The sequence below is a fragment of the Vombatus ursinus genome, unplaced genomic scaffold, assembly GCF_900497805.2.
Source record: "Vombatus ursinus unplaced genomic scaffold, bare-nosed wombat genome assembly UNPS02015255.1, whole genome shotgun sequence".
NCBI lineage: Eukaryota > Metazoa > Chordata > Mammalia > Diprotodontia > Vombatidae > Vombatus > Vombatus ursinus.
Genome location: NW_020955033.1, coordinates 13,385,701 through 13,400,918, shown reverse-complemented (window position 1 = coordinate 13,400,918; position 15,218 = coordinate 13,385,701). Strand labels below are relative to the sequence as shown.

The 15,218-nt window shown below is 34.6% G+C and overlaps 1 protein-coding gene across 4 annotated transcripts in view; it reads right to left on the bottom strand.

The window, feature by feature from the left end:
• The window catches only part of LOC114031804 (trafficking protein particle complex subunit 8), a 135,806-nt gene that overhangs the window by 90,694 nt on the left and 29,894 nt on the right, over positions 1 to 15,218 (bottom strand). For all 4 annotated transcript variants that reach the window (XM_027846943.1, XM_027846944.1, XM_027846946.1 and 1 more), the window contains 6 exons: positions 13,330 to 13,419; positions 9,538 to 9,712; positions 8,598 to 8,751; positions 6,708 to 6,801; positions 5,852 to 6,108; positions 1,442 to 1,557 (listed from right to left, as the gene is read on the bottom strand). In XM_027846943.1, coding sequence (XP_027702744.1) covers positions 1,442 to 1,557; positions 5,852 to 6,108; positions 6,708 to 6,801; positions 8,598 to 8,751; positions 9,538 to 9,712; positions 13,330 to 13,419 — 886 coding nt within the window. The remainder of the gene's footprint in view (positions 1 to 1,441; positions 1,558 to 5,851; positions 6,109 to 6,707; positions 6,802 to 8,597; positions 8,752 to 9,537; positions 9,713 to 13,329; positions 13,420 to 15,218) is intronic.

Below are 15,218 nucleotides of genomic sequence, written 5' to 3'. Positions count from 1 at the left end.
TCTCTCTCTTTAACTCTTCTGGTAATTTTTGCTGTGCTTGTGTTCAATCTGCATTTTTCTTTCAGGCTTTGCTTACAGATGTTTTCAAGTCACTATCTTCTTCTGTTTGTTTCCTGAGCTTCCCTGTCACCATAGTAGCTCTTTATAATCAGGTGCTTTTTTTGTTTCTCATTCTTCCAGACTGTCTTGATTTCTTACTTTATGTTAGTGTTGGATACTGCTCGCTTCTGGGTCAAATTTCTAGCCTGAGTTTCTGCTGCTTTCAAAGCTGGGTGTCTAGGAGATTTCAAGTGTTCAGTGATTCCAAAGTCATTTGATCCAGATAAAGGTCTGTACGCTGCCCTCCTGGTATGAGCTCTGAAAGTTCCTGACCCAGGTTTGGGACTGCTGGCTTGTGTGTGTAATTGAGTTTCAGTATACTGTTGCTGAATTCAGTCCTTGTTAGCTTGCTAAAAGTTTTGCAGGTTCATAGCAACTGAATGACTAGCTCTCCACTGCAGACCTATGTGCTGGGCTAAAGGTTAGAACTGATTTGCCACTCTGTTCCTGTGCTCAGAGACATATGGTTAAATTTCTGGAATTTGTTTTGTGCTAGTGCTCAGCTAAGAATCCACACTTGGTCGAGGCTACTCCTCTGGAACTGGTGAATGGGTGACAAAGATGCCAGATGTCATCTGTTTCTGTTCCTAGCACTAGTTCAGGAGTTCTCTGGGATCTCTTTCTGCCCCAGTGCTTCCTGCTCTGGTGCTCTACCTCAGGGCTTGGAATGCACTAGATCCCAACTCTGTTTCCACCATGTTGAACTCCTGGGCAGCCCTACCCTAGGATATATATACCTCTCTGCCTTCCTAAACTGCCCTGGGCTGGAAAAATGATTCACTGTGATTTTTTTCTTAGCTTTCCCATTCAGAATTTGGTCTGACATATTTTCTAGATTCTTCTGGAAGAAGTATGCTGGGTGATCTGGGCAAAAATGCCATCTCTCAACCCTTCCCCACTGCATTATGAGCTGCTTGACAGTAGGAACTGTATTTTGCCCCTTTTTGCATCCCCAGTGCTTAGCACAGTACTTGGCACACAGTAGGTGCTTAATAAATGTTTACTAGCTGACTCTATAATGAGATTTTTTTTTTTACAATGAAATTACACACACACACACACACAATAATATTATGAAAAACAGCATTTTATACAAGTCAGATTTTGGAGGAAAAGCATATATTTCAACAAATACAGCAAACAGCTTACCTAAAATCACATAGTCAGCTATCTTTAGATATTAACATACTTAAAAACTTTCTGAAATATACCATGAATTTGAATATTCATGTTGCTTACTGTTAAATGAAATACTTTAAATCTGTCTACTAAAATTCTAGGATTTTTTAAAGATAATTAAATTACACATAGTCATTCAACAAGAGATTAAAATTTTACTCACAGCAGTCCAGATGTATTCTTTAGCTCATTGATGCTCTTTTCTGGAACTTTACTGCCACTGAACCATTTTTTAGTTGCAGAAAATAATGATCGACTCAATCCTTTTCTTGATATCAGCTAGAAAGGAAAGTTTAAACATCTGAATAAATGAGAATAAAACTAGTATTCTTCTTGTGCATTTAAGAAATCTGATATTAGTTATTAACTGTTCAACCAACAGCATGGCATTTGTGGGAAAATTGTGCAGAATTATAAAAGTGCTGAGAAAAAAATACTAAAAATATCAGTAATGTGCAATAAAATCTTATTCCCAGAATAAGAGTAAGAAGAGACCTCAGAACTTAATCTATACATGAAAGACAATCATCTCCACAACATACTGAACAAGTCGTCTATCAGTTTTTGTTTGAAGACCTCTAATGAGGGGGAACCCATAGCCTCAAGGCAGTCAATTTTACTTTTAATAGCTCTAGATATTAGGAAGTTTTCCTGAATCTCAAACATAAATACTTTCCATCCCATGCTCCTAGGAATAAGTCTGTTCTAAATTTCACATTAATAGTATTTCAAATACTTGCAGCTGTTACCCACCAAGCCTTCTCTGCTAAAAAGTAAAGACTAAAAATCCTCAATTACTTCCACCAATTCCTACTGTCTAGCCCAATATTTCTCCATCTTTTTTATAGAATTAAATGAAACTTTATCAAATGGCCTTGTTAAAATTTAGGTAAACTGAATCTGCAACATTCTCTTGATCAATTATCTTCTCTACAGAAATGACTCCCAGATCCATTTATCCATTTATATGTCGTCTGAGTTCCAATCTCACATCAACAAATATCTTTTGGACATTCTGAAATCAATGTCCCATAGACATCTGAAACACAGCACGTCCCAAAACAAAACTCATTAACTTTCCACCCAAATTCACCTTCTATTCTGCAAGTCCTCATTCTCACCCCATTTATCCAACCATTTGTTAAATTTTATTGTTTCTATCTCAACAAAATCTCTCCTATACATTCCCTTCTATCTACCCACACAGGCCCTAGCCTAGTTCAGGCCCTTATCACCTTCCACCTGGACTATTGCAATAGACACCTAAGTGGGTCTCCCCCTGTCAAGTCTCTCCCCACTTTAATTCATCCTCCACACAGCTGCCTAAGTGATTTGCCTAAAACATAGGTCTGACCATGTCACCCAAATACATCTCTCCCCAATGAATTCCAGTGGCTATTACCTCTGGAATCAAATATAAACTCCTCTGTCATTTAAAACTCTACAATCTGGCCCCTCCCTGTTTTTCTAGGCCTCTGAAGACATTACTCCCTTCCACCTACTTTATGGTCCAACCATACTGGTCACTTGCTGTTCCTCATACACAACATTCCATTCTTCCATAATAGTGACTTTATAATTGCAATCTCCCATGCCTGGAATGTTCTCCTTCCTTACTGCTACCCAGACTTTCTCAGTATCCTTCAAAACTCAGCTCAAGTGCCTACATGAAGCCTTTTCTAATACCTCCAGCTTCTTGTTTCCTTCCTCCAAAAATTACGTCTTATTCATTTTGTATATATTCTGTATATAGGTGAATGAATGAAACAAAAAAAAATTTATTAAACACTTACTATGTGCCAAGCACTGTGCTAAATGTTGGGGATACAAATACAAAAGCAAAGGCAACCCATACTCTCACAGAACTTAGATTTCAAAAGGGGAGACAATATATATGTATGTGTGTGTGTGTGTGTGTGTGTGTGTGTATGTATATCTTTATACACACACAAACAAACACATATTTATATTTGGAAAATTACAGGGATGCAGCATGGAACTACAGAGGAGTGGCCTGACATACCCTTTTCAGGAGAAATGGAAGAATTGATTTGATTATGGTTCTAGACCTACAAAGGGGAAAGCCTGGTGAGGTCCTGCTGGGTGGCTGGTAAAAACATGGCCATGAAAAATGACTAGGGCTCCTCTGAAATAGTGAAGGCAAGCATTAGTCAGTTCATCACTCAGCTGTTGTCTATGACAGTCATTCATTTAGGAAATAGTTACAGGGTGCTTAAAGAATAGTGACAAATAAGCCAAGCAGCTCAGTATTAAAAGCTGTCTTATTTATATAATTAGAGGCAATAGTAGTACACAGTGGATAGAGAGGCTAGTTGTGGAGTCAGAAAGACATGGATTCAAGTTCTGCCTTTGACGTATAATTAGCAATGTGACTATGAGCAGGTCACTTAACTTCTTTATACCCTAGATATCTCTCTAAGACTATGTATTACAGACAAGACGCTGATCTGCATCTGTGGATGGAGTTTTTACACCAAAAGTTCTCCAAGCTAATGAAATCACAGGTACAGGTTTAATAAAAATGTAGTAAACTTTCTTCACACAGTAACAGAATATGAGGCCGAAAAGAGACTCTTCAGAGGCCAGAGTCCAACCTGACATGGCATGTTTATAACATCCCTGATTAGTAATCATTCAAGTTTTGTTTAAAGGCTTCTATCATAAGAAGGACAGATTACTTCCACAGGTCACCGTTCCCACTTAAACTTCCCAACATCAAGCCTAAGTCTGGATTTTTAATACAAAACCTAAATTTTTATCACCTTCCATTGGTTTCTCATAATTCTGCCCCCTTAGTCAAAAGACTGAACAAATCTAATCCTCCTTATACAACCAGATCCTTGAAGATAACTACTGTATTTTGCTTTCCTTTCTCTCCCCACTCCCACCCCATCTTCATCTGGTATGGCTTCTAGTCTCTTCACCATGTACAGTGCCCCCTCCTTCCCCCCAATCCTTTAAGCAATAAAGTGAGTCAATGTCTTTCTTAAAATATAGTGACCAGAACCAAGTAAAATGCTCTAATGTGGTCTGATCAGGGCAAAGTACAGTAGAATTACCACAACCTTCATTCTGGATTCTTTACGTCTTAAGGGAATCTAGAATACTAATATCTTTTTTTGGCTACCATGTCACACTGATAACTCATATTGAGCTCATAGTCCATTAAAAGTCTCAAGTTTGATAAGCAGTTTTCTTCTACCAGAATCTCAGTTAATTTAGTTTTTCAAAAAACTTATTCTGAAAAAAAAAATTCTCACTAACAACAGATCAGATTTTTATAATAGCAATTTTTTATTTTTACAACAGCAAATTTGGAAAATCTATTTATAACAATATTAAGTACAGTTATGTTCATAGCCTAATACTCTCATAAACATAATTATTTGTATACTTGCTGCTATTATGAACAGAATTCTAGAATTCAAAAAGCCTGATAGAGTAAGAGCCAAACGTTCAATTCCATTCCAACAAAAGATTATTTTTAAAATAATAGTTTCAATGACTAAATATTAAACTGGAGGGATTTACTATTCCCAAAATGGCACAATAACAACCAAAAAAAAAAGATCAATTCTCACTAACAAGGAAGGCCAAGCTTGTTGTAGCTTGAAAACATTATCAAGAAACTCTTCTATATTTCAAAGTAGAAACCTGGGGAATTTAAATAATTCAGTTTGTTTACATATAAATACATGTACCTTTGAGAATCTTATCTTTTCCATATGCATGGATACTGTCTTTGGGTACAAACAATTCTTGCTTTAAGTGGACCACTCCACAGACCTCTACATAAAGTGACTTTTACGTAATGCGAATTTGCCCCTATATAACAAAGGCATACACAAAATAATACCTCACAAAATGTACTAAAATGCAGTCAAATTAAATACTATACCATGATAATAATCAAAATTATGAAATGAAAGGTAAAGTTAATGATAAAGTATGCACAATAACATAAAGTTAACATAGGTGTGCAGATTTTTTTCAGAATTCTTTACATAAGGTTGAATTTGCATAAAGTGAATTTACATAAAGAATTGTATGTGGAGAGACTCCTCTGCTAATAATGAAATTTAAAGTTTAGAAATGCATAAAACCTCACCAATTTCAGGCAATTGCATGATATTTTATGTAAATGTCATGCATATTTATTCACATATACTTATGGGCTTATTTCCTGTTTATCAATATACTATTAACAAAGACTTAGGCAGAACTAGCTTTAGAAGAACATTAACATACCTTCAAATATAAGTTATTTTTCTGCAGTGCTTTAATAGTTTACAAGGGTCTTAACCAAGACCCTGTGAGGTATCCAGTGAAAAGATTATTGTAAATCAATCTTTTCACTGAACTGATGCGGAAATTTAAATTTTAAAAGTTTAAGTGACTTAACTATGTTCACATGACTGATAAGTGCCAGAGCCAAAACTAGAACCCAGATCTACTAACTACAGACTTCATTCCATTATTCCATACTGCCTCTTTGGCAAAGAGCAAATTGGAACATTCCTTTTTCAATGTTTATAATTTACTAAAATTTTACCTGATCATTTAGTTGCCGAATTGTTTTCTCTATATGTGGCAAAAGACCTCGAAATGTGAATTCTTGTATGAACTGTCTAATTCGATCATGATCGGTGAGAGTTAAACATGCACCATGAAGTATTCCTGTGTTCATTTTTTTTGTTTCATGTATTGACAGCATAGATTTTATGTGATCAGCTCCATCAAAGTTGCTGGCAGGGTCACTGGACTGGTCCAATTGAAGTGGGTGAGCTTTGAAGTTATTTGGTAAACCATCTATTTAAAAAACGGAAGTTGTCTTTTGTTAACATTATGTAATAGAAAATTATAGTCTTGATTAGACAGAAAATAGTAATTTTCAAATATATACTTGCAATTAACCTTAACATGTAAAATCTAGAAATAATATCAAAATTTATGCCCATAAAATCCCAATGTAATATGACTCAAAATTCATCTTAAATTAAGAAATCTAAAACTGAAATCTATTTAGGGAGATATTAGAATATTTTTAAAAGACTGAAAACTAAATTAAAAGAAGTTGTTACAATTAAGTTCTTATCAAAATCAAAACATTAAATATATTAACAGTGAAATTCTCAAATTATTAAAAATTTCAAATAGTATTTAAAATTAATCTTAATGCTGTTACTACTCTCTAAAGAATTTTTTAAAATTCATTTATATGACTGCTATTAAAAAGAATTATTTTTACATAAGACAAATATAATGATTTATATTAAGTCTCCTGAATAGAAGTTAACATGTTCAAATGGAATTACCTTTGTGTATAAAAGTGGGTCTATTTTAGCAACTTAATATACTTTTTTATAATGAAAAATTGGCAAAAATTAAAGAAATTAAAGAATATAGACCTTTGACTTCATTATCCAGTCCATCCAATGAAAGCATGCTACTATCAGCATTCTTATTTGAAGTTATAGTGTAAGGACCATCTTCATACGATTCCTATTAAAAGAAAAAATGGATTAGATACTATACTTAGACAGTAAAACAAAATCACTAAACCCAGTAACACAGTACAGTTGCTTTGCTGATTGTTCCTGACAAGTGCATTTTTTAACAAAACAATATTTACTACCTAACCAGAAATTTCATCTACTTACCTATTTACCTTACAACTCAGCTATGCTAATTGTTTCAAATGGCATTTATTCCATCTGTATGCTTATTCATTGCACCTAAGTATGTACATTTCTGCATATGTTTCCTTAAATTTAGAGATGCTCATGTATATGTCTATGAAAGAGTAGGATGTTTGAGAAAAAGAACAAATTGTCAAATAGCTAATTGGGCATGGAGAGGAAAATATGATGAAGAATGTCACAGAAAACTGAAGTGCGTATGTTCAAGTAAGATGGATATATGTAAAAAGACTGTGGTGGTCTCTATGCTGAAGGTTAAGCATATCTGGACATTTCACACAAGATGTACATCAGTGTCCAATGGGATTGTGGGTATATTAGCTAATGCTCAGTTGAGTCCTGTCTGCCAGTGGTTCTCAATCTGGATAGCTTACCTTCTGGCCTCCTTCCCACCCCAGCTTCTTTCAAGTCCTTGGCATTCTTCCTATATAAATGTAGCCCTGAAGGGGAATATTTAGTTGGTTTTGCTTTTTTTTTTAAAGTTTTAGATTCTCTCACATCCAAATGGTTAATTATTTTATCCCACTGTCTTTGCCTTAGCACCATACAAGAACAGTTAGCAATCAACAGATCTGGAACAATCTCTTAGTTTAACTAAAATATCAGTTCTGGGATGATTTCTACATAAGTGAAAAATCACTATGTACAGATAAATTTACACATAAAAAGAAATATATAGATTGGTTACTAGCAGTCATATAAGAAACTCAGGAAATAAAATGCAAATTCTTTACAACTGAGATTTTCATGTCACATTCAGTATCTTAAACAAGCAATACACTAACACAGGTTAATGAGGTAATGCTGTACAGCACATCAAAATATCTTTTGCTTCCTTAAAAGAAGCTTTTCCTAACAGGAAAGTACAGTCAACATACCAAAAGGAATACACTAATTGGTATAGTCTAAGATGGAATATAAGTCTTACAAATCAGAGAAGGATTTGGAAAAACTGTCATTGCTCTCCCACCTCAGTACCTTCCCCCGGCAAAATGGCTTCTTTACTACTTGAGAACAATGAAAGGAGTAGAAAAAAAAATGAATGAGATCTTAGAAGGAATAAAGAAATTATGATAAGTCAGGAAGAAAATTCCATGCATCTAAATAATATAAGCTAGAGAAGGTGGCAGGGCATCAATAACGGGTGATGGATGAGCTTGTCAGAGAAAAGGGCTACTACCACCAAGAATAGATGGCTAATCAAGAATTTGCTATAGTCATTCATAACACAATAATTTTATAAAATATGAATTCTATCTTCTACATTCCTAATAAACTTAACCCAAGTTCAAATGTGCAAATAATTTTTCAGTTTATCGAGAAATGATCAGCTAACTTTTATTTTTCTTATCTGGAAAAAGCACAGCTTTATAAGGAAGGATCTGTCATCAGTGGTTAAAATAAACTCAGACTACTTGTTCTAATGCTAGTCTGCTCATGACTCAGTTTAATTAATCACATTCCAAAAAATAACCACTGTAGAACCATTATAGTTAGGTCAAGGTCCTACAGAGTAGCAAAAAAAAGTTATTCTAAAATCATCATAAGTAGGTTTGGAGAATTTGTGTTTGTATTTTATTTACTTGTTTTTACATATACCTGGTTTTGAATACTATTTTTCTGAAGATACTGACTCCAAGGATCTGGTATTTGTTCATCTGATGATCGATTAGACGTTCGAGAATTAATTTTAAGCAAATAGCAACCCTGAGTTCCATATCTCTGCTTCATTTCCTCATAAAGTGAATCAGCTCTGAAAATTTTTTTAAAAAAGAAAAAGAAAAATCACATGTCAAATGGTAATCTTTATGCAATGTTAAGAGATTACTCCTATCTTTAAAAGAAATCCAGAAAAATTAAACTTTCTGACAAACCAAAAATTAAATATTGCAATTTATCTAACAGCAATGCATTAAAACTCATATCAGCCTGACTAAAAATTTGCCTGAATTTGAACATCTCATGAGGGTTGGAGAACCTGTGCTGGCAGACTACCATGGTATAATTAAGAATATAACAGGTTGACATTTGCAAAAGTTATGTTTGTTTATTACTACCATTCCCTTCAAAGTTTGGAAGGAAAAGGAAAAGAAGAAAGGAAGATGAAAGAAGAAACCGAAGGTGCAGAAGGAATTGTTTAGTTAACGTGTTTCCTTTCCAGTTGCAGTCTTTAATGACTGGCAATCTGAACTACCTCTAATTTATCAAATAAACAATCCTTTCTACTAGGTTGTTTGTTACTGTAACTGACCAGTTACTAAATAAAAAGTTACCCTCAAAAATAAACTCTCACTACAATCTAGTACATGTTAAACAAGGATCTTTAATAGTAAAAACCTATACGTATAGAAAGGGTTGGTTTACATGATGTTACTTGGCCAAAGTGATAAACTCTGGCAATTTAAAAAAACACCAGAGTAAAAAGGCTGCGATTATTAACAGACTCAAGATACCAAAGAATTTTACTTTCTTAGAGCAAATAGAAATTCATAATTCAGAACAATCAACAATATTTTAGCTAACGTAACAAGAAGCCTACCTTTGTTCATCTCCTGCACTTACATCATGCAACAGGACGTAATACTTGAGTGTATTTGGTATAAACCACTTGGGGTAGGAATAGTCACTGCTATGCTGAATTCGATGCTGCTCTTGGGACAATTTCAAAAACTGTTCCACAGGTTCAGGTTCACTAGAAGATGCTACCAACATACCTTGCAAAACATATTATTAAGGTAACTATCACAATACATAATGACACATAAGTATTTTATTGTAATAAATTATTTTTTCTTTTTTCTGTTTTTTATTTAAACAACTTACTTATCAATTTTTAGTTTTCAACATTCACTTCCATAAGATTGAGTTTTAAATTTTCTTTCCCTCCCTCCTTTCCCTCCCCCCTCCTCAAGACGGCATGGAATCTGACATAGGCTCCACCTATACATTCATATTAAGAACATTTTCACATTAGTCATGACGTAAAGAAGAATTACAACCAATGAAGGAACCACGAGAAAGAAGAATCAAAACAAAACAACAAAAGAAAAGGAAAGCAAATAATATGCGTCCATCTGCATTCAGATTCCACAGGTCTTTCTCTGGATGTGGATAGCTTTTTCCATCATAAGTCTTTTGGAGTTGTCTTAGGTCCTTGCATTGCTGAGAAGAGCCAAGTCTATCAAAGTCAGTCATTGCACAGTGTGGTTGTTACTGTGTACAATATTCTCCTGGTTCTGATCACTTTACTCAGCATCAGTTCATATATGTCTTTCCAGGTTTTTCTGAAGTTGGCCTGCTCACCATTTCTTATAGCATAACAACATTCCATTACATTTATATACCACAGCTTGTTCAGTCATTCCCCAATTGATGGGCATCCCCTCAATTTCCAATTCTTGGCCACCACAAAAAGAGCTACTATAAATATTTTTGTACATGTGGTTCCTTTTCCCATTTTTATGATCTCTTTGGGATACAGACCTAGAAGTGCTATTGCTGGATCAAAGGGTATGCATAGTTTTATAGCCCTTTGGGATAGCTTCAAATTGCTCTCCAGAATGGTTAGATCAGTTCACAACTCCACCAATAATGCATTAGTGTTCCAATTTTCCCACATCTTCTCCAACACTTATCATTTTCCTGTTCTGTCATGTTAGCCAACCTGATAGATGTGATATGGTACCTCAGAGTCGTTTTGATTTGCATTTCTCTTATCAATAGTGATGTAGAGAATTTTTTCACATGACTATAGATAACTTTAATTTCTTGCTCTGAAAACTGCCTGTTCATATGTTTAATATGAGTGTATATGTAGAGCCTATATCAATTTGCATGCCTTCTTGGGGAGAGGGGAAAACTGAAAACTCAAAAGCTTATGAACATGAATGCTAAACACTAGAAATAAATAATTTTTTTTTAAAAGGCCAAACTCAAGGACCTAAAAGGCCACATGTGGTCTCAAGGCTGCAGGTTCCCCACCCCTGTAATAGAACATGAGGCTAATTAATTCTATGGATAATTTCTCTTGGATTTCTAATTTTTAAAGCATTAGTATCATAAGAAAACAAGATCACAATTACTATTATGAGTTTAGGTTTTCTCTTTTTGAAAACCATATCTTCTGAAGGGAAGGTGAATGGACAACTTTTTCCTGAACTCTTTTGATTCTCAAAGTCCTCCCTAACCAATTCATTATCCCACTTTCCACAGTAGCTATTTTCAACCTTTGTGTCTCTCCTTAAGCTTCTATGACATTCTCACTAGTCTGAGGACCTTACCACATACTTCACTGAAAAATGAGACCCATTTGCCAAGAGTTCCCTCTTCTCCCCTCTGCCTCATCTCATGTCACTCAAACATCTTTTCTAATTATTTCCCTCTGCACCCATATCACATGAAGTGGTAGCCTTTTGCCTTGCACTCTTCATCCCATCCCCTCTTGTCTTTTCCAGCAAATTGCCTCTATCATTCTCATTCTCTCTCTTACCTTTAATCTCTCCACTAGAGACACTGAATTGGCTCCTTCCTTGCTGCCTACAAACATGCTTATGTTTCCTCCATTTTTAAAGGATCTTCACTTGATCCAATTATCCCCACTACCTGTTATACTGTATCTCTGTTCTACTTCTCAGCTAAACTCTTTAAGAAGGCCATCTACAGTAGGTGCTTCCACCTTTCTTCTTATTCTTTTCTAAACTGTCTGAAATTTGACTTCAACTTCATCATTCAAATGAAACTGCTCTCTCCATAATTGCCAAAGATCTCTTAATTACCAAATCTAATGGTCTTTTCTCCATCCTTACCTTTCTCGACCTCTCTTCAGCCCATGACACTATCGATCACCATCTCCTCTCTAGGTTTTCAAACACTGCTTTCTCAATCTTCTTTGCGAGGCCTTTATCCAAGTCATGCCCATTAAATTTGAATGTTCCCCAAGACTTTCCTGGGCTCATTTCTTTTTTCCTCCTCTATAATATCTGTCCCTTGGTAATCTCATCATCTCCTATGGGTTTATTCAATTATCATTTCTATATAGATGATTCCTAGATCTATACTGAGAACTAGTCTTGCTCCTTAGTTACAGCCCTACATTACCAACTGCTTTTTGGAGATCTCAAACTGAATGTCCCATAGGTATCTTAAAATCAACATATTAAAAAAAAATGAACTTGTCATCCCCCCCGCCAAATACTTCCCTCTTAACCTCGCTATTTCAGTCAAGGGTACCATCATCATCATAGTCACCCAGTCTCCTAATCTTTCTGCCACCCTCAACTTCCTCACCTCACATAAATAAATCCACTGCCAAATCTTTTCTTTTCTCTCTGTTCTTATATCCATCTTTCATATACATCCTCTTTTCTCATAAAGCCACTAAGCCACGTAAGACCCTCAATACATCTCACCTGGACTATTGCAGAGCCTTCTAATTGTTCTCCTTGCCAATCTTTTACTCAACTATCAAAATTATTTCCCTAAAGCAAAAATCTGACCATATAACTCCCCTACTCAATAAACTCTAATGGTTCCCTGTAGGATCAATGATAAATTCCTCTGTTTGGCATTTAAAGCTCTTCAAAACCTGGTCCCTCTGTACCTCTCTAGTCTTTACTTCTTTACTCTTCTCCTCCCCACACTCTACCACATAATTATTATAGTCTATTTGCTATGCTTGCACAAGGCACTCCCTTCTCCTGTCTCTGTGCCTTTGCATTGGCTATTCCTGTGCCTAGTACACTTTCTCTCCTCACCTCAGTTTCTATGGTTTCCTTTAAGTCACAAATTCCATCTGCAAGAGGCCTTTCTTGGTCTTCCTAGCTGATAATGCCTTTCCCTCTGAGATAACTTTCCATATATTCTGTATATATATTACACACATCTGCTATTTACATGTTATCTCCCCCTTTAGAATGCAAGCTCCTTGAGGACTGGGACTGTTTTTACTTTTCTGTTGCACCCTCCCACTTCCTTAATGCTAGTAGTACCTTCCCCCTTAAGATTACCTCCAATTTATCCTGTCTACATCTTGTTTATATATGGTTGTTTGCATGTTGTCTCCCCCATTAGACTATGGGCTCCTCCAAAACATGGACTGGTTTTTGCCTTTCTCTGTATCCCCAGTACTTAGCACAGTGCTTAGCATATAGCTAGCATTTAATAGATGCTTTTGGTTTTCTTTTTGCTAAAGAGCTACCTAGACAAAGGGTAACAATGATAGATTAGCCCTTGAGACAATCATTAAAGAAGATTTCCATACAATTTCCATAATTTTTCCTGCATAAAAATGCTTTCAAAACTAATAACACCTATCTTTAAGTTTAAAGGATACATGCCAAATAGTGGTTTAGAAATTCATGATCTGATGCTGGCATGGACTGAAGAAAACTTTCTCGGTAAGATTCAAACCATGGAGTAGTAGCTGAAATTGAAAAAATATTTACAAAGGTAAAATTCTTCATAAGGAAATATTTACAATTAAAATTAATAAATGTAGAAGGCATAATTAGAACATGCAAATTCAAACTTCAGAAAATAATGTGACAATAGTTGTTTCCCCCACCTCCCAAAAATATTTCTTAAAAGAAAAAAGCATGCTTTAAGAAATTAAAACTGGAGTTAAGTTGTCTGAAACTCATACAAACCCACATTTCTTTCAACTTGCCTGTCACAAGTCCACATAAGAGACCACTACTTTTAGCTATAAGACAAAAAAGCACTATACAATTAAAACAGAGTACCATACCATGGTTTTAAATTATAGATGAGACTATTTTATTAACAATAATCTTATAGTATTTCATTAAACAACATCTATCGAATAGAATCAAAGGTGAATGTATCTCAAAATGAATTAGAATAGATCATATATTAGTGGGAGATATATTTTCTCTTGTGGGCATATGTATCTAGTCGTAAAATATCAAAGTAACTAACTCAATTATTAAGCCTACTACATACTGACTATACTATTTTTTTTATTTGAATTTGTTCTAATAACCACAAAAAAAGCCATGGTTTTCTGTACAAACAACATAAAACATTCACTAGAACTGAATCTGGTCTTATCTAACAATATATTGATCAAACAAACTTTTCTCAATGACAACATGCTGAATATTGCCTTACAACTTAAAAAATATTATGCGAGGTACTGGAAAGGGCTCCAAATTAGCTGAATAATAATCTACCTTAACAAGAAATAAAGAACAGGCTTTCTTGCAGAGGGGTGGACAGAATACAGTGGTACATCTACGACACATAAGATATCAATAAAAATATATTTTTAAAAAGAAATAAGGAGTAATTTAACCAACTCTACTAAAATTAGGATAAAATTCCCCTAATTTGTCTTTTGTGTACATAAATCCCATTATTCTGTCAGGAAACTAGCTAATAAAAATAATAAACAATGGCCTTGGAGTGAGAAGACTTAAATTCTACCATATACAAATTCTATAACTTCGAGCAAGTTACTTTTCTCTCTGACCTTCAGTGTAAAATGGCAATGATATCTGCACTACTACTACTACTACTTCATGAAGCTGTTTTGATACTTATATGAAGTAACAGATGAGAAAATATTTGGTAAACTATAAAGAATTATACACAGTTGAGCAACAGCATTATTACCACAAAGCAGAAAAGAAAGCATCTTAGATATTCTGCAATTAATTTTCAAAAGATAATAAAAGAAAGCAAAGTAGATGATAGGCTGGTAACTACTGACACAGTAATTTTCTCTTCAACCAACATATATATATCACATAAGCCTAAAAAATTATAGTCTATGTTCATAATATGTACACATTTAAAGTTAGTATCCCTAGTAATGAAGTAAAAAAAAAGGGCAATAAAAAAATCTGGTTGAACACAAAGGATATCCAAAGAAGAAAGCCAAGAGTTAATTTACTTTTACTTTTGATTATCTTTCCTTCTCCTTCCCTCTCCCCCTTCAATATAGCTCAAAATTATATACTGCATTCAATTTCTTCATTTTATTTCCAGGCATATAGTAACCATAGAAAGTAAGGGAAAAGAAATAATCAACTATGCTGGCTAAAGTGAACAAATAAGATACTTGAAAATATATGTCCCTAAATTCAGTTCATTAGATTCTAAACATTTATGGTGGAAGAGAACTGGAAACTCAAGCAAGGATCCATGGGACAATGGCAGTTCTTAAAGAAAAACTGGAAGAGAGTACAAATTCTTTACTTA